The 19,844-nt window shown below is 42.3% G+C and overlaps 1 protein-coding gene across 5 annotated transcripts in view; it reads right to left on the bottom strand.

Moving 5' to 3' along the window:
* Positions 1-19,844, bottom strand: part of LOC130911152 (unconventional myosin-VIIa-like) — a 68,958-nt gene that overhangs the window by 17,711 nt on the left and 31,403 nt on the right. For all 5 annotated transcript variants that reach the window (XM_057828919.1, XM_057828918.1, XM_057828917.1 and 2 more), the window contains 27 exons: positions 18,031-18,125; positions 17,710-17,794; positions 17,409-17,627; positions 17,176-17,283; positions 16,865-17,074; positions 16,585-16,791; positions 16,331-16,507; positions 16,064-16,153; positions 15,878-16,005; positions 15,650-15,776; positions 12,148-12,267; positions 11,818-11,991; positions 11,494-11,721; positions 11,205-11,372; positions 11,015-11,132; positions 10,815-10,941; positions 10,409-10,578; positions 10,123-10,313; positions 9,921-10,045; positions 6,575-6,732; positions 6,043-6,196; positions 4,333-4,488; positions 4,129-4,234; positions 3,942-4,055; positions 3,778-3,865; positions 3,585-3,691; positions 3,324-3,509 (listed from right to left, as the gene is read on the bottom strand). In XM_057828919.1, coding sequence (XP_057684902.1) covers positions 3,324-3,509; positions 3,585-3,691; positions 3,778-3,865; positions 3,942-4,055; positions 4,129-4,234; positions 4,333-4,488; positions 6,043-6,196; positions 6,575-6,732; positions 9,921-10,045; positions 10,123-10,313; positions 10,409-10,578; positions 10,815-10,941; positions 11,015-11,132; positions 11,205-11,372; positions 11,494-11,721; positions 11,818-11,991; positions 12,148-12,267; positions 15,650-15,776; positions 15,878-16,005; positions 16,064-16,153; positions 16,331-16,507; positions 16,585-16,791; positions 16,865-17,074; positions 17,176-17,283; positions 17,409-17,627; positions 17,710-17,794; positions 18,031-18,125 — 3,936 coding nt within the window. The remainder of the gene's footprint in view (positions 1-3,323; positions 3,510-3,584; positions 3,692-3,777; positions 3,866-3,941; positions 4,056-4,128; positions 4,235-4,332; positions 4,489-6,042; positions 6,197-6,574; positions 6,733-9,920; positions 10,046-10,122; positions 10,314-10,408; positions 10,579-10,814; positions 10,942-11,014; positions 11,133-11,204; positions 11,373-11,493; positions 11,722-11,817; positions 11,992-12,147; positions 12,268-15,649; positions 15,777-15,877; positions 16,006-16,063; positions 16,154-16,330; positions 16,508-16,584; positions 16,792-16,864; positions 17,075-17,175; positions 17,284-17,408; positions 17,628-17,709; positions 17,795-18,030; positions 18,126-19,844) is intronic.

A 19,844-nucleotide genomic window follows, 5' to 3' on the forward strand; every position in this document is an offset into this window, starting at 1 on the left:
GAAAATAAGTATTTAGTCAACCACTAATTGTGCAAGTTCTCCCACTTGAAAATATTAGAGAGGCCTGTAATTGTCAACATGGGCTGGGAAGACTGAATCTGCAATAGGTAAAACGTTTGGTGAAATCAACTGTGAGAGCAATTATTAGAAAATGGAAGACATACAAGACCACTGATAATCTCCCTCAATCTGGGGCTCCATGCAAGATCTCACCCCGTGGCGTCAAAATGATAACAAGAACGGGGAGCCAAAATCCCAGAACCACACAGGGGGACCTAGTGAATGACCTACAGAGAGCTAGGACCACAGTAACAAAGGCTACTATCGGTAACACAATGCGCCACCAGGGACTCAAATCCTGCACTGCCAGACGTGTTCCCTTGCTGAAGCCAGTACACGTCCAGCCCCGTCTGTGGTTCGCTAGAGAGCATTCGGAAGATCCAGAAGAGGACTGGGAGAATGTGTTATGGTCAGATGAAACCAAAATAGAACTTTTTGGTAGAAACACAGGTTCTCGTGTTTGGAGGAGAAATGAATTGCATCTGAAGAACACCATACCCACTGTGAAGCACGGGGGTGGAAACATCATGCTTTGGGGCTGTTTTTCTGCAAAGGGATCATGACGACTGATCTTTGTAAAGGAAAGAATGAATGGGGCCATGTATCGAGAGATTTTGAGTGAAAATCTCCTTCCATCAGCAAGGGCATTGAAGATGAGACGTGGCTGGGTCTTTCAGCATGACAATGATCCCAAACACACAGCCAGGGCAACAAAGGAGTGGCTTGTAAGAAGCATTTCAAGGTCCTGGAGTGGCCTGGCCAGTCTCCAGATCTCAACCCCATAGTGTTAGGTTTTGTATTTGTTTTCTCCTAGTGTAACTTGTCCCTGTGATTGCCCATTGATTTCACCTGATGTGCCTTCTCCTAGCCTATCCTCCTGTGCTCACCTGTTCCTTGTTGTCTCGTTAACCCTTGTTTGCGTGTGTGTATATAAGCTCCCATTTTCTGTTCACTCCTTGTTGCGTCATTGTCTATGTCTATGTCTATGTCAATTTCAAGTCCGGTCCAAACCCTCGTGTACCAGTCCCTCCGATTTAAGTAAGTTTTGTTTGAATCTTGCCCTTTTGATCCTCAGTGCTTTCAGTTGTACTTTGTGTTTTTGTTAGATATCATTAAACGTTTTTTGAGTTCACCTGCCTTGCCGCTTTTGTTTCCCTGCAATTGGGTCCACACAACCTGCCTGCCTGCCCGCGTCCCTGCAACATAGAAAATCTGTGGAGGGAATTGAAAGTCCGTGTTGCCCAACGACAGCCCCAAATCATCACTGCTCTAGAGCAGGGGTTTTCAACCCAGTCCTCAAGGCACACTGTGGGTCCTGGTTTTTGTTCCAGCCGATCCAGCAGAGACAGTTGAACCAATGAGGCTTCTGCTAAAACAAGCCACACCTGACTGCAATCAACTGATTGCACTTGTAAAACACCAGATTGGGGAAAAAGTGTTGTCATCTTGTTTGGTAAGAATGAAATCCTGCACCCACAGTGTGCCTTAGTGGAATAGGTTGGGAACCCCTGCTCTAGAGGAGATCTGCATGGAGGAATGGGCCAAAATACCAGCAACGGTGTGTGAAAAGCTTGTGAAGAGTTACAAAAAAACGTTTGGCCTCTGTTATTGCCAACAAAGGGTACAGAACAAAATATTGAGATGAACTTTTGGTATTGACCAAATACAGTGGTACCTCTACATACGAAGTTAATCCGTTCCAGGACCTTGTTTGTAAGTCGAAATGGTCGTATGTCGAGCAGGATTTTCCAATAGGAATACATCATAATTCCATTAATTCGTTCCACAGCTCAAAAACCCCCTAAATCCCTAATAAATACTGCTGTTACTATTACAAATTGCAATTACACATAGCAAAACAAATAAATTATAAATAAAAATCGGAATAATATAATAAAAATAATAAAAATAATTCCCGTATTAATGTAATGAATCGGGTTATAATGTGGCGGACGTTTTATGTGCTACCTGAACGCACCGCGGGGCTGACGTGCCAGAGACAGAGAGCGGTGAGCTTGAGAGTTTCACTTTCACTTTTAATGTTTTCTTGAGAACACCATCAATTGCAGCACACAGTAGGTGTTTTGTCTTGAATAAGTTGTGAAATAAATGATAAAAACGTGGCGAATCTGGCAATTTATATGGAGATGTTACAACAATAAGAATTGTCAGCTTAATTTATAAAGACTGGCAAACGATGGTCGGAGGAGGACTGTGGAGATTTATTGTTTAGCCATTTCACGGATGCCCAGCCCACGCTCATATTTTTCTATAATTTGCATTTTCATTTAGAAGGTAAGCGTCAACTTTTTCCTTGTTTCACCACCTGTAGCAACCTTTTTTTGAAACCTGTGTCGATTTGTCACACAAGAAAATCCGCCGTGCATTCGTCTGCGGTGCTGCCATGTCGTCGTATTTCGAGTTTTTCGTCGGATGTAGAAACAAATGGCAAGTCAAATTTTACGTCGGATGTCGAAAAGATCGTGTGTCGAAGCGATCGTATGTCGAGGTACCACTGTACTTATTTTGCACCATGATTTGCAAATAAATTCTTTTTAAAAAAATCGAACATTGTCATTTCCTGTTTTTTTTTCCCACATTCTGTCACTCATGGTTCAGGTTTACCCATGTTGACAATTACAGACCTCTCTAACATTTTCAAGTGGGAGAACTTGCACAATTAGTGGTTGACGAAATACTTATTTGCCCCACTGTATGTTTTTTTCATTCTCTTTTGTGTTTTTTTCATTGCAATTAAAAATAAATGAAGATATCACTATCAAAGCATTTGTAATTGCAATCATTTTCTGGGAGAAATTGAGCATTATCTGACAGAATTGCAGTAGTGCCAATACTTTTGGCCAGCAATGTAATTGTCATAAAATACCTGCTTCAAATCAGAACAGAAGTTTCTGTATCTTTTCAGGTAGGGCCTCTTGACTTTTTTGCGTGTCTGTTCATGATAAACATGACGACCAAATTTCATGTTGTTAAGTAAAACAATTGTTGCAGGCTGAATTTTTGAAAGAGTCAAGGGAATTTGCCTATGTTCACAGTAAGATATCTACTTTGGATCAAAATTGTACAATTTCTGTATCTTTTCAGGTAGGGCTCTTGAGCCTTTTTTTTCCCGCTTGTCTACAAACGATAGACATGCCTACCAAACTTCATGTTAGTCAGTCAAACAGTTCCTTGGATCAGAATTTTAAGATATCCATGAGCTAAAAAACAGTTTAAATACACAAGATGTTTGTTAGGTTTACCCTCTTCCAGTCATCTGGCGACATCTGGCGAATGAGATCCTGAGGGACCAGCTCTCGCAACATCTTGGGAATAGTGGGAAAGTGGGACTTGTCATCCTCGAACTTGACTCGATAGATGAGAGCCGCCAGCTGGAAGACTTCATCCCGCGAACACTTGTGGTAGCCACGCAGATATTTGGGCAGCTCCTGGTCAGAGGTGTCGTCACAAATGAAAACATTTTCTATCTCTTCATTAGATGTTCTCTGTGAAGCAGGACTCACTTGGTAGTAATGGAAGATGGAGTCGGCGAAAGAATCCTTTCCTGGAACGGTGCTGGTCCACAACTTCTTCATGAAGAACACCTGGTAGGTCAAAGATGGAACCACTCCTGCAAAGTAAATGGAACATTTAATTTCTCTTGTGTTCTAAATGACATTCTAGCCAAACTGGCTTTGAAAACCTGTACATATATACCATCTTTGACTGGCCGTGACTTCTTGATCCAGTCTGTCAAATGTCGGACAAAGTCAAAGAAAAAGTCTCCTTCTGGAACACTGATCACCTGACACACAAACATCTAGATAAATTCCTGTCACAAAGTTAGAGGGATTTTGTTCGGATGGATAATTAAAAATCACCTTGTCAGAGATTTTAACAAAGAGACTGAAGCCTTCTGAGGATTTGAGAAGCAGTCTACTGGAGATGTTCTGACAGAAGTCCCTAGCTTTGGTGCTGGACTCTACCTCAAATGCCTGCCAAATTCCAAAAATTGCCATTTAAAATATTAACATTAGAAATACACAAAATCGTCTGTGTGCATTGTACCTCGTCCGTATCGTCAGGGAAGTAAACCTTGTGGAAGATCTGCGTGGTCTTGTGCTGGATGGCCTCCACTTCCACCAGATGGGGAGGGTATTTCCTGGACCCGTTTCTGTTACAGTTGGTCCACATGGAAGACTTTGTTTTCAAGTCACATCTAAAGACTTAACTGTTGTTTGTCACTCTCAGTTCTCCATGAAGTGAGCTCACCGTAATGCTTTGTGCAGCCTGTGTACGCAGTCAACCGAGAGCGGGTGTTGCCTTTTGGACTGCAGGAAGCGTTGGACATGCGGCAGCAGCACGTTGCTGGGAGGAAAGAGACCCGTGCACAACCACAGAAGCTCCCAGCCTTTCTCCTCACTGTACCTGTCAGCACATGCACACTTCGCTTTAGCAGCATACTTAGCAGCCCAGAGGCAAACCTGCAGAAAACCATTGAAGAAGTTCAACTTCTACTTCCGCCACATCTGCAGTGGGGCAAATAAGTATTTAGTCAACCACTAATTGTGCAAATAGAAAATATTAGAGAGGCCTGTAATTGTCAACACGGGTAAACCTCAACCACGAGAGAGAGAATGTGGGGGGAAAAAAAACCAGAAAATCGCATTGTTTGATTTTTAAAGAATTTATTTGCAAATCATGGTGGAAAATAAGTACTGTATTTGGCCAATACCAAAAGTTCATCTCAATACTTTATTATGTACCCTTTGTTGGCAATAACGGAGGCCAAACGTTTTCTGTAACTCTTCACAAGCTTTTCACACACTGTTGCTGGTATTTTGGCCCATTCCTCCATGCAGATATCCTCTAGAGATGTGATGTTTTGGGGCTGTCGTTGGGCAACATGGACTTTCAACTCCCTCCTCATCCCGTGGCGTCAAAATGATAACAAGAACGGGGAGCAAAAATCCCAGAACGACACTGGGGGACCTTGTGAATGACCTACAGAGAGCTGGGACCACAGTAACAAAGGCTACTATCAGAAACACAATGCGCCGCCAGGGACTCAAATCCTGCACTGCCAGACGTGTCCCCCTGCTGAAGAAAGTACACGTCCAGGCCCGTCTGCGGTTCGCTAGAGAGCATTTGGATGATCCAGAAGAGGACTGGAAAAATGTGTTATGGTCAGATGAAACCAAAATAGAACTTTTTGGAAGAAACACAGGTTCTCTTGTTTGGAGGAAAAAGAATACTGAATTGCACCATACCCATTGTAAAGCATGGGGGTGGAAACATCATGTTTTGGAACTGTTTTCTGCAAAGGGACCAGGACGACTGACCTGTGTAAAGTAAAGAATGAATGGGGCCATGTATCGAGAGATTTTGAGTGAAAATCTCCTTCCATCAGCAAGGGCATTGAAGATGAGACGTGGTTGGGTCTTTCAGCATGACAATGATCCCAAACACACAGCTAGGGCAACAAAGGAGTGGCTTCGTAAGAAGCATTTCAAGGTCCTGGAGTGGCCGAGCCAGTCTCCAGGTCTCAACCCCATAGAAAATCTGCGGAGGGAGTTGAAAGTCCGTGTTGCCTAACGACAGCCCCAAAACATCACTGCTCTAGAGGAGATCTACATGGAGGAATGAGCCAAAATACCCGCAACAGGGTGTGAAAAGCTTGTGAAGACTTACAGAAAACGTTTGGCCTCCGTTATTGCCAACAAAGGGTACATAACAAAGTATTGAGATGAAGTTTTGGTATTGACCAAATACTTATTTTCCACCATGATTTGCAAATACATTTCTTTAAAAATCAAACAATGTGATTTTCTGTTTTTTTTTCCACATTCTGTCTCTCATGGTTGAGGTTTAACCATGTTGACAATTACAGGCCTCTCTAATATTTTCAAGAGGGAGAACTAGCACAATTAGTGCATGACTAAATACTTATTTGCCCCACTGTACGTCAAAGGTAGTACGCACTTGACGTGGTTGTCTGTGAGCTGCTTGATGATTTGGCAGAAGACCTCATCCTTTAGGGGTTCGGCCTTCAGTGCACCCTCAAAGATCTGGTCTGTTAATTCGTTGACTGAACGAATGCGCTTGGATGGGTAGTCACCCATGTACTTCATCACAGGTAAGACTTACGCTAAAGAATGTTGTATTTTTTCATTGGCTCTGGCTACAAAAACCTGGCAATAACATTGTAACAACTTGGTAATAACAATCTGGTGATGATGTAATGACATGGGAACTTTGTGCCAACATGATACAGTAATATGTATAATATTAAAATGAGTCGGACCTCATAATTGATTCTGGGTACAAAACATGCTAATAACATTGTAACAAAACTGTGATAACAATCTGGTAATGATGTAATATCATGGGAACAACATTCTATCAACAACATATTATATAAAAACTTGGTAGAAATGTAAGATATTTTATTATTTTAATAACATGAGTATAATGCTAAAGACGGTAATGACAGTAGATAATATGTTAAGGATATCAATAAAGGCCATGCAGGCCTCCTGAGCGAGCTCTTCATGTTGAACCACCTTCTTGAGCAAAGGCTGTTTGAGAGGCTCCCTGGTGCAGCTCCATAGTTTGTCCTTTCCTCGATTCTTGGTGACCATCACCCTGCTCAGAGTATGTTTGGGGGGTGGCCTGCACCAAGAAAAGTGACAACTCTTTAGTTTGGTCGTAAGCATAGGCGGATCTACTATTTAGGCGAAGTAGCCGATCGCCTTAGGCCCCCAACCAGTAGAGGGCCCCCAACTAGCTGCCCTTGCCCCAAGGAGCAAGGGCTTGGGCCACTGGAGCCAGCAGCACCCCCAACTATTCGTCATGTATAATTATGTCAGCATACCAAACAAACAAATAAAAAAACAAAAAAGAAATCCATTTGAATGCTGCATTTACAGTGCCTTGCAAAAGTATTCGGCCCCCTTGAACCTTGCAACCTTTCGCCACATTTCAGGCTTCAAACATAAAGATATAAAATTTTAATTTTTTGCCAAGAATCAACAACAAATGGGACACAATCGTGAAGTGGAACAAAATTTATTGGATAATTTAAACTTTTTTAACAAATAAAAAACTGAAAAGTGGGGCGTGCAATATTATTCGGCCCCCTTGCGTTAATACTTTGTAGCGCCACCTTTTGCTCCAATTACAGCTGCAAGTCGCTTGGGGTATGTTTCTATCAGTTTTGCAAATCGAGAGACTGACATTCTTGCCCATTCTTCCTTGCAAAACAGCTCGAGCTCAGTGAGGTTTGATGGAGAATGTTTGTGAACAGCAGTCTTCAGCTCTTTCCACAGATTCTCGATTGGATTCAGGTCTGGACTTTGACTTGGCCATTCTAACACCTGGATACGTTTATTTTTCAACCATTCCATTGTAGATTTGGCTTTATGTTTTGGATCATTGTCCTGTTGGAAGATAAATCTCCGTCCCAGTCTCAGGTCTTGTGCAGATACCAACAGGTTTTCTTCCAGAATGTTCCTGTATTTGGTTGCATCCATCTTCCCGTCAATTTTAACCATCTTCCCTGTCCCTGCTGAAGAAAAGCAGGCCCAAACCATGATGCTGCCACCGCCATGTTTGACAGTGGGGATGGTGTGTTCAGGGTGATGAGCTGTGTTGCTTTTACGCCAAACGTATCGTTTTGCATTGTGGCCAAAAAGTTCCATTTTGGTTTCATCTGACCAGAGCACCTTCTTCCACATGTTTGGTGTGTCTCCCAGGTGGCTTGTGGCAAACTTTAAACGAGACTTTTTATGGATATCTTTGAGAAATGGCTTTCTTCTTGCCACTCTTCCATAAAGGCCAGATTTGTGCAGTGTACGACTGATTGTTGTCCTATGGACAGACTCTCCCACCTCAGCTGTAGATCTCTGCAGTTCATCCAGAGTGATCATGGGCCTCTTGGCTGCATCTCTGATCAGTTTTCTCCTTGTCTGAGAAGAAAGTTTGGAAGGACGGTCGGGTCTTGGTAGATTTGCAGTGGTCTGATGCATCTTCCATTTCAATATGATGGCTTGCACAGTGCTCCTTGAGATGTTTAAAGCTTGGGCAATCTTTTTGTATCCAAATCCGGCTTTAAACTTCTCCACAACAGTACCTCGGGCCTGCCTGGTGTGTTGCTTGGTTTTCATAATGCTCTCTGCACTTTAAACAGAACCCTGAGACTATCACAGAGCAGGTGCATTTATACGGAGACTTGATTACACACAGGTGGATTCTATTTATCATCATCGGTCATTTAGGACAACATTGGATCATTCAGAGATCCTCACTGAACTTCTGGAGTGAGTTTGCTGCACTGAAAGTAAAGGGGCCAAATAATATTGCATGCCCCACTTTTCAGTTTTTTATTTGTTAAAAAAGTTTAGATTATCCAATAAATGTTGTTCCACTTCACGATTGTGTCCCACTTGTTGTTGATTCTTGACAAAAAAATTAAATTTCATATCTTTATGTTTGAAGCCTGAAATGTGGCGAAAGGTTGCAAAATTCAAGGGGGCCGAATACTTTTGCAAGGCACTGTATGTCCCCACCCCCCCACAGACACACACGCACTACAATGGACTGTTCCACGACGACGGACTGAGTATCAGTCGCTTAGTTTCATTTAGCGCTGTTTAGCTTCGCTCAGCTCCGTTTAGCATCGCTTAGCTCCGCTTAGCTGTTCGTTAGCCTCACTTAGCTCTCCCGCTTTTTTCACGGCACTAAGTTCGCTATTTTTACAGCATACTTGCAACTTTTCACGTCGGCTATCGTTTATTTCGAACACATGAGCGAACGTGCCCTCCATGAGAGCCAAAGTGCAGTGACCGAAGGAGAAGTCGAGAACAGGCCGCTAATGCCTCTTTTGACTTTCGTCTTCACATCGAACATAAAATACACAACAGCACACCCTGTGGCGAAACAATGCAGTACAGTTCCAATCAGTCATGCAATAACACTCAACAGCTGGTTAACAGCATTTGCTAACAAAAACAAAAAAACAAAAACTATTAGTGACACCACAAGCAATGACGAAGAATGTTTTTTTTTACGAAGTGTAAAGCTTTTGGTTAGTGGTTTAGCGAACGTACCTCCGGTGAACATTTCAAAATAAAAGCATGTCATGTTCGTCATATAAATAACGATTTCTGGAATCCCACATACCTCAGAATTAATATTATAATATGTAGAGTAAATACTACAGAATACAGATTCTGCACTAAGAATAGCTTTCAAATGACACTCTTTATGACAAATATGATTGGCAATGAAAAATTGTTATAATTATTATACTACTATTATATATAGTAGTATACTATAATAATAATAATAATAATAATAATGCTAGAATTGTTTTGAATAATGTGGGAAAGGCAAAGTCGGTGTTCTGAATCTGTTTACTTTCCATTCTTTTGCACTAGTAAATGCTATCAGCATTTAACCTCATTGTTTATCTGTGATTAATTATTGTTATTTACATGATTATTTGTACTTTAATAAAAAATGTAAGTTTTCCGAAATGTTTTTTTGAATTAATAAGCGTCAACAAAAATTTCATTGCTAAATTAGTTAAAAAAGAAAAAAAAAAAAAAAAAGAAAATTATTAGATTAGTCGACTAATCGTAAAACTAGTCGGCTGACTGATCAGGAGAAAATTTGTTGTTTAGGACAACCCTAGTGTACCGGAACATATTTCCTCCACACCCTTCTCACCTTTTTAACCCCTGTCCCATGAAGAGGGCCCCTGGATATGTTCACCTTAGGCCCCAAAATTGCCAAGTCCGCCACTGGTCTTCAGCCAGAGTTAGGATTTCAAGCCTTTGTGTGTCTGTGTGTGTGTGTACCTAAAGTAGTCATAGGAGAAGTCCTCCAGCGTGTAAGGTTTGACAGAGTCTTCACTGTCGGGCAGGACCAGCTGTGACACCCTCACTGACTGCTGCCTTTGATCTGGAGTCATGGTAACCAGCGCCTGATTGGTTAGATCACATCACCATCATTACGTCTTCTTTTGCCTGATTAAAACTGTTAGAGGTTATCTGATCTCACCACAATCTCCTGCTGCGGTCGCGTCATGCTAGGAAGGACATAGACAGAGTCTGCCGGGAAGTCTCCTCTCTGATTGGTCCTCTCATTAACACCGTGCGCCCAACCTGAGTTCAGAACTTGCTCGCCTGTGTCCTGGTCCAACAGGATCAGGTCTCCCTTCTGGAAGCTCAGGAATGTTGACGGTTCACCATCTGCCAAACAGACAACTTGTGACTTCCTTGTACAGTCGTAGGAAGTCTAGTGTCTAGTCACAGTCTAGTCAAAGTCTGGTAGAGTGAAAACATACTCTGGTTGGGACTGTCCTGCAGTGCCACAACAAACTTGGACCTGTTCCTCAGTCCTTCCAGGAAGGTCACCACTAGGTCTCGGATATCCTCAGCATTATTGGAGGTGAAAGTGTACTCGTCTCCTTTGATGGTCGCCAGTGTGAAGCTCTGACTCTGTAGCTTTCCGCCCCTATGGAGCGACATAGGGGTCCACCACCTTTTAATGTAGACCTGGACTAACTGCAATTTTGAATAGGGGTGAACTACTGTATAAATTTGTAGGTTTTGTTTCTCATAGTCAGGAAGGTTAGCAATTGTACAGTATTTTGGTCTGATTACTTTTCAGGTAAAACCTGGTTACTTCCCCTATGAAAGAGGCTTTGTTTGTTAAAGTACAAGAGGAATTGTAGCTCTCGCAATGCCTACCTGCTGCTGGAAACTGCAGTGATTTCTGGGAAGGAGAGTTCTAGCAGGACCTGCTCCTGCTCGTCCACAAAGTAAACGCCGGTCCAGTTGACGGCGACAATGAGGTCATTTTTAGGCAGACTTGGACCTTACAAGCAGAGAAACCAAATCACCAGGAAATGTAAGCTCAATACTTTGTGAAACTAGTAAGTGATTCTCACCGGACAGCTTGAAGGCTTCATAGAATCGAGAGAAGAGCAAAGGCCACTTGTGGCGAGCAAAGTCTACCACTTCCTCTTTAACCTTCTGGGGGTCAAACCTCTTCTGGGCATAGATGCCCTGAACAAGAAAGAGACACCAAAGTTCCGATCCTCTATTCATGAAATAACTAGATCCTCTTTTGAGGAATACCTTTTTGTGGGCAGCCATGATGAAATGAGCCCACTTCTCCACCGTCCTGGAGGAGTTGATCTCTCTGTCAGGGATGTAGGATGGGATGAGGCTCAGCAGGCGTTCCAGCAGGACTTCTGCTCCATAGTCTACGTAGTATTGCTGAGATGCTAGTTCTGCTAGGTCATCCTAGGTCAAAAGGATAAGAAAATATTGTGAGTCAGAGTTAAGAGTTAAGAATAGAAAGTGCATATCTACCGAAGGAAAGATCATGAGTAGAAAAGAAAGTATTCAACATAGAAACACTCACCCGCTCACATCGGTACTCTCCAAACTTGACGCCCCGGACAGTTTGCTGGTAGATAAGGTTGGTGGCGACTGTGTCATCCGTAGCGCAGTGCCATGGAGTGAAGATTTCCTTCCTGAAAAACAGTCGCCAGGGTGCGTTCCTTTCCTGGGCTCCCTGCTCCTTGGCGTACTGCTCGCACTGTGACACAGCATCCATCACGTGGTCGTTTCCGCTGCCCAAAGATGACACCTGTGCAACATCATCAGTTCAGATCATAACAATGAAGAACTCTATTAGGAAGAAAATTTGAACATAAAATAGTGTTAATGCAGTGTCTCAGACAACCTTGTCAAAGAGTGCGATGTAGAGCGAGAACCCGAATCGGTCTTGTAGGCTGATCTTGTCGGCCAGTGTGTTGCAGAGCTCCTTGGCGGTGGTCGCCGAGTCTGTCAGCAATGTTTTAGTGGTCCCATCCATAAATGTCACAGGCAGCATGATGGGTTTCTTGGATTTGGTTGCCTGAATTTGCATTTAACAGGTGTTATTTGACTGGATTTGTATTAGTTTTGTGAACACAAAATGGAGGCTATTAAGCTTAAGGGTGGAATTTCAGGTTTTTGCAGCTGAACTTAATTAGAAGATGACTGCAAGTTGGGTCTGTAAAAGTCCACATACCTGGAGCTCCAGCCACGATGGAGGTTGTGTTCTAGTGCCATTAACGAATGTTCTTCGGAGTCGTTCTTCGCAGTATGGCGCGTAACCTGGTGGCCCACTGCTAATAAAGTTCCTTAGGTACTGCGGGTGAATGCACAACACCATTCTGTCTGGTTACCCTCCATACTAACTGTTCTTAAAAGAGAAATTTTATAGCAAAACGACACCCGGATATGAAATGTATACAATAAAATCTTCCATCATCCAAACCTGTTTTGAAATGATACAGAAGCAGCTTTTTATAGGCATGTTTTAAATTAGTCTTTCAGGTCGTCAGCGACAAATGAAAAATCAATTGGCGAATCTTGGTCACTTTTGGTGTTGACGTCATTCAAGGGAGACGAATGTCGAAAGCCTGCCATTTAGTATGTGCATCACTGTGTGAACTGTCCACCACCGAATGCCGAACTATTTAACTATTTAACTATAGAAGAGTTTTGGAAACAAACATTTTATTTCAACTAGGGGTGTCAAACGATTAAAATTTTTAATCGAGTTAATTACAGCTTGAAAATTGATTAATCGTAATTAATCGCAATTAATCGCAATTCAAACCATTTATAACATATGCCATATTTTTCTGTAAATTATTGTTGGAATGGAAAGATGAGACACAAAATGGATACATACATTCAACATACCGTACATAAGTACTGTATTTGTTTATTATAACAATAAATCAACAAGATGGCATTACCATTATTAACATTCTGTTAAAGCGATCCATGGATAGAAAGACTTGTAGTTCTTAAAAGATAAATGTTAGTACAAGTTATAGAAATTTTATATTAAAACCCGTCTTAATGTTTTCGTTTTAATAAAATGTGTAAAATTTTCAATCAAAAAATAAAGTAGTAGCCCGCCATTGTTGATGCCAATAATTACTTACACAATGTTCATGGGTTAGGGTTAGGGTTAGGGTCCGGAAAAAAAAAAACAAGTACACATTTCACTGTGCTGTCATTTTAATGTTTGAGTGGGGCATGTGCGTTAATTGCGTCAAATATTTTAATGTGATTAATTTAAAAAACGAATTTTGACAGCCCTAATTTCAACATATGGATTTCCAAAAAAAGATGCACTTAGACGAGCATGGGTGAGATTTGTGCAGCAGTCCCGGTGTGATTTTCGTGGACCTGGACTGAGGACTGTCGTGTGTTTGTGACATTTCAAAGATGTGTGCTTTGAAATCCCTTGCGCTGCTATCCTAGGAAGTAGACAGGACACAGAATTCTGTAATAGGTACGTTGGTTTCTCTGCTTCCATTGTTGAATAGCAGGTCTAGTTTGGCCCCAAATGGGCTATGGTGATGCTAGGCCAGGAGGCAGGCAAGGGGACAAAGAATTTCTCTCATCCTTGACCATATCTTGAATATTGCTTGAAAATTAAGAATTTTTAGGCAAAACTGACCAATTTTCAAGAATGTTGATGTTGAAGGAATCAACTTCTCATCACCGGTGGCTACAGTGGGGAGAACAAGTATTTGATACACTGCCAATTTTGCTGGTTTTCCCACTTGCAAGCCATGTAGTGGCTGTAATTTGTATCATAAGTTCTCTTCAACTGTGAGGGACGGAATCTAATACAAAAATCCAGAAAATCACATTGTATAATTTTTAAATAATAAATTTGTATTTAACTGCATGAAGAAGTATTTGATACATTACCAACTAGTAAATATTTCGGCTCTTAGTTCTTTTTTAAGAACCTCTCCTGTTCTCCACTCATTACCGGAAGTAACTGCACCTGTTTGAACTTGTTACCTTTATAAAAGACACCTGTTCACATGCTCAAACAAACAAACTCCAACCTCTCCACAATGGCCAAGACCAAAGAGCTGTGTAAGGACATCAGGGATAAAATAATAGACCTGCACAAGGCTGGGATGGGCTACAGTAAAATAAGCAAGCAGCTTGGTGAGAAGGTAACTGTTGGAGCGATTATTAGAAAATGGAAGAAGTTCAAGTTGACGGTCAATCTGCCTCGTTCTGGGGCTCCATGCAAGATCTCACCTCGTGGGGCATCACTGATCATGAGGAAGGTGAGCGATCATCCCAGAACTACACGGCAGGACCTGGTCAATGACCTGAAGAGAGCTGGAACCACAGTCTCGAAGAAAACCATCGGAAACACAATACGCCGTCATGGATTAAAATCCTACAGCGCACGCAAGGTCCCGCTGCTGAAGCCAGTGCATGTCCAGACATGTCTGAAGTTTGCCACTGACCATCCGGATGATCCAGAGGAGCAATGGGAGAAGGTCATGTGGTCGGATGAGACCAAAATTGAACTTTTTGGTCTAAACTCGGCTCGTCGTGTTTGGAGGAAAAAGAAGGATGAGTACAACCCCAAGAACACCATCCCAACTGTGAAATATGGAGGAGGAAACATCATTTTTTGGGGCTATGGATGGATGGGGCTATGTATCGCCAGATCTTGGCTGACAACCTCCTTCCTTCAGTGAGAGCCCCGAAGATGGGTCGTGGCTGGGTCTTCCAGCATGACCACGACCCAAAGCACACAGCCAAGGCAACTAAAGAGTGGCTCCGTAAGAAGCATCTTAAGGCCCTGGAGTGGCCTGGCCAGTCACCAGATCTGAACCTGATAGAAAATCTATGGAGGGAGCTGAAAGTCCGTGTCGCCCGGCAGCAGCCCCGAAACCTGAAGGCTCTGGAGAAGATCTGCATAGAGTAGTGGGCCAAAATCCCTGCTGCAGTGTGTGCAAACTTTGTCAAGGACTACAGGAAACGTTTAGTATCAGTAATAGCAAACTAAGGTTTCTCTACCAAATATTAAGTTTGATTTTTGTGATGTATCAAATACTTATTTCATGCAATTAAGTGCAAATTTATTATTTAACAATCATACACCGTGATTTTCTGTTTTTTTTGTATTAGATTCCGTTCCGCGCAGTTGAAGAGAACTTATGATACAAATTACAGACCTCTACATGCTTTGCAAGTGGGAAAACCAGCAAAATCGGCAGTGTATCAAATACTTGTTCTCCCCACGTATCTAGTTATCTGCTAGAGGTTTTGCCTCCGGCTCATACATGTGCTGACCAATAATATATTTTAGTCATATATATCGTGCTCAAAACCATCCTCGGCGAAAGCAAAAACATTTACATTTGATTCAATGTCTGAATCGCTGAAGAACAACGAGTTGTCCGCCGAATGGCTCTCCAAAGTGTTGTATGTGTTGGTGTATGTGTGTATACACTGTCTCCCTTTGATGATGTCACACCAGCTAGTAAATAAAGTTTGGCCACGCTGACGAATTGACTGATTGTCTTGGGAACTCCTGCCGCAAGGGCAAGTCAAATCAGCTTCTCTTTAACAAGTGTGCAAGATATTTAATGGAGGGTGACAGGTTATTCTTACATACACTAAATAACACTAGAAAAAACAAAATTATGTGATTTGGAGAAAGCTAAGAATTTCCCCTTTAAAACAGTTCTAACCTTTAGGAACTTGTCTGACGGCGCAAAGCAGCCCACACACAAACTGATGAGGATCCAACCTCGAGCGTGTGAGCTCTTGGATGGGTTCTGACTCAGCTGTTTGCAGATTTGACAGTAGATCTCATCCCTAAGATAAAAAAACAGGGAATTGTTGCAACCTACCAAAATCATTAAGCCCAGGTCAGATAAGTGGAAAGTAGTTGTTGAGCACGGTTTTGTTTTTGTCACCTCAGCGCTGGCCTCAGGATGCCATTACCAATGATAAAGTGAAGTTTTTCCAAGTTTGATGTTGGCCGGTCTTCCAACATGCTGTTGCCATGGAGACCGTGTTCACCATCGTTAAGACGCTTTGTGACCTGAAAGTTGTCCCTCGTTCAGAAACTATGCAAGAAGGCGCCCTAGGAAATAAATTACCTCTTCTGTGATCTTGGATTTCTTCTTCAGGGTGAGAGACACCAGCTTGTGTCGAATGCTGTTCTTGCGATTACTCTCAGGTTGAGGAGTCTGGAGAAGCAACCAAAACACGGATAACAAACAAGAATGCTCAGTTGCTCCAACAGATGGTCGGTCTTTGATGGTTTCTAGACCAGGTACATTCATTGAAATATCCGTATATTAGTTGTTTTATAATAAGTTTTATCAAAAGCACATTGTCCCCATTATGATCCTCCCCCACTTAACCTCTGCCTCCCCCTGGAGGGCTTGAAGCTCCCGCTTGTATGTCTTCTTCCCAAGTGTCTCATAGATTTTGGTCATGACCGGAATCTTCTCACTCCCATCGCTGATGGCCGTGTGGTACTTTGGTTCAGGTAGATCTCCCATGAACCGCAACACAGTAATCCACACAGCCAGAGCCGCCTAAAATGGGGACCGGGAACATGTTATCATCATGTCAAGGCCTGATATGATGATTGGATATGAGGTCTTCGGCCCACCAGCTGGTCTCCTTCATCCTCATGGAAAAGCAGTGGCTGCTTGAGTGGTCGGCGCACGTATGTGTGCGTTGTTGTTCCCTGGAAGTAGGTGGCGGCAAATTTGGCAAACTTGTACTCCGATAGATCCTCCTCCTCGTCATCCTCTGGCAGAGGAAGAGCCTCGTCCAGGTCTTCCTCCTCAAGCTCACGGTGGGTCCGCTCCAAATCCTGCAGATGAGGAGCGACCAACTAAATAAAAATGAGCATGAACAATTTAACATTTAAAGAGTAGTACACTTACCTCAAAGCCGGCTGGGGCTTGCCCCTCCTGGCCAGGAAAAGAGCTGGTGGTCCCCAGAAAGCCGAACATCTTGTCCACCATATCTGAGTCGTTGACGGGCTCCAAACGAGCCCTCTCCGTTTGCTCTACCAGCTCTTTCTTCCTTCTCGCTTCCTCCTTTTCCTTTTTTTCACGTTCAGCATCTTCTTTGGCCAACTGCACCAGACGTTCCTGCGGAGGACAAGAATAACAGCAATGAGGCATCATAAGATGTCGAAGGAATATTTTGGACATGTTTCATGTAAGTGTGAAGACACCATGGAATAGCTCACTTGATGTTTGCGTTCCGCTTCAGCCTTGGCTCTTTTGGCCGACATTTGGTTCCTCAGCTTGGTTTCCTCGGCCAGACGCATTTTCTCAGCCTCCAGTCTCCTTCGGTACTAATACGAGTCAGATAATAGCCCAAGTAAATTCAATTTCAGCTCAGAGTACTGAGAGACTACAGTAGATTTTTGATGTGTGGAGTACCCCCACATGTTGTTTCTAAACACTGAGCAATGTCTACCTCGCCTCTGAGCCTGCGGTAAAGCCTGCGAGCAATCATTCCCCTGGTGTACGCCTGGATAGTGATCAAGGCCCACAGTCGATGTCTGAAGGCGCGGCGCACTAGGAAGCCTCGGCACCGACCCTGGAAACCGCTTATGCGCTGCCGAGCCACGTGGTAGGACGCGCACAACTTCCTGGAGCGCACTATAGCCTGGAGGCGAGAGAAGCCCGCCCGCATCTGAAACAAGAACCAGAATTTCAGGGTGACATCGGGACTAGATCGCAATATTTCTTGTTGCAATGTGGGTGATGATCCTCACAGCGCCATAGTTCTTCCTGCATTGATATCCTCGCCATGTCTTCTGAATCAGCATGGCCGACTTCCTCATCCTCAGGAAGGTTGATCTGTAAATGGATTAGTTGATTTATTTCAAACGGGTTCAATTACTGGCAGAGGCATGCTTTGAAATGGCAATTGTATCGATTTGGAGATCATCAGTTTTAAACACAATCATCATTATCTATTCCGAAATCAGCTGGAACAGCCTGCATCCAGCTTTTCACAGGCTAAAAATGGATGGGTTGAAAGACTTTTTATTCTTGTGTCACAGAAATCATGGAAATCCAATTTGACTACCCACCTGTCCTTGAAACCTCGCACTACTTTCTGGATAAGGATGACCTTGTCCGTGATGGCTTTGTCCCTCTCAATCTCCAGCAGCATGTCGTGATGATCCTGACAAACCAATACATCCTTAGTTGTAGGGTTGTTCCTATCATGTTTTTTTGCTCCCGATCCGATCCCGATCGTTTTAGTTTGAGTATCTGCCGATCCCGATATTTCCCGATCCGATTGCTTTTTTTTTTTTTTGCTCCCGATTCAATTCCAATCATTCACGATAATTTTTCCCGTTCATATACATTTTGGCAATGCATTAAGAAAAAACATTAATAAAACTCGGACGAATATATACATTCAATATACAGTACATAGGTACTGTATTTGTTTGTTATGACAATAAATCCTCAAGATGGCATTTATATTATTAACATCCGTTATGTGAGAGGGATCCACGGATAGAAAGACTTGTAATTCTTAAAGGATAAATGTGACATTGTATATTGTGACTAAATATTGCCATCTAGTGTATTTGTTGAGCTTTCAGTAAATGATACTGCAGCCATTTAACTGTTCTGCCCAAATGCATGATGGGAAGTGCAACCATGACTGTGCGTAGGGGCACCAATTGATATATCTTCTCTGCGTTGGGAAAGAACTTAGGGTGTTAAGAAAATGATCAATTACTATCTTTCCTCCCCACATTGCCTCCCACGATATATTTAATTGCTGAGAGAGGGATTGTAAGGCTATAGCCAAATAAAAAAAGGCTCCAAAGGCTGTCAAAATTCTCTTTACTCATTATACGCTGCCTTTTAGCTCTATATATAGGTAAAACGGTGCCTTAATAGATTGAACGCGACAATACATAAGTGGGTTGTGCAGCGCATGCGTTATTTATTTAACATGATTAATTAAAAACAATTAATTACCGCCGTTAACGCAATAAATTTGATAGCCCTACTTTAAGCCAAAACTACTCTGGATGAGTGGAAGACATTTTGTCTGTGACATTAAATACAGTTAGAAAATGATTTAAATTAAAGAAATATATATGTTAAAAAAAGGCATGTCCGATATTTTTTTGCCGATTCCGATAGTTTGAAAATGACGTGATCGGACCTGATCACATCTTTAATTAGTAGCTCTTTCAACAATATTTGAGACCTTCATCAACAACCTTAGTCCAAACATATCCCATTGATAAAGTTTGGTATATAAAGTGTGGACTTTCAGACTGATATTTTCCACTTTCCAGATCAATGCCATGTATGATTTCAAGATTCTTCATAAATGCTTGACAGGCAGTCTGAGACCACTTTTGAAGTTACTGATTCTCTTATCTACTCTTCTTGGTCCCTCAACATTCTTCATAAATGCTTGACAGGCAGTCTGAGACCACTTTTGAAGTTACTGATTCTCTTATCTATTCTTCTTGGTCCCTCTTACTGCGTTTTTTTTTTCTTTTCTTCTGCTGCCTTCCTGTCAGGAAAGAGTGCGCGATGCTCCTTCCTGCACTTTCTACTTCCTGTCAGGCTTCCTGAACGACAGCTTGAAAGCTACAACGGTCCACGGACTTGTGTAGAAAAACCAAAAGTAACTTTTACTAAATCTGTCAGATGTTGACCTAAATGGAAACTATCAGCAAAGTGTCATAACTCTGTGCTCATCTGATAAAACACATCAAAATACAAAAATATGAACCCCAAACACACAAATATGAGGAACACCAGCGCACACTACTTCCTGTCAGAAACAAATGACTGGAAATTTCAGTCGAGCTGGGTAATTCTCATTACACAGTTACTAGTCATTACACAGGCAACCTGATAATTT

This window comes from Corythoichthys intestinalis, unplaced genomic scaffold (assembly GCF_030265065.1).
Source record: "Corythoichthys intestinalis isolate RoL2023-P3 unplaced genomic scaffold, ASM3026506v1 HiC_scaffold_23, whole genome shotgun sequence".
NCBI lineage: Eukaryota > Metazoa > Chordata > Actinopteri > Syngnathiformes > Syngnathidae > Corythoichthys > Corythoichthys intestinalis.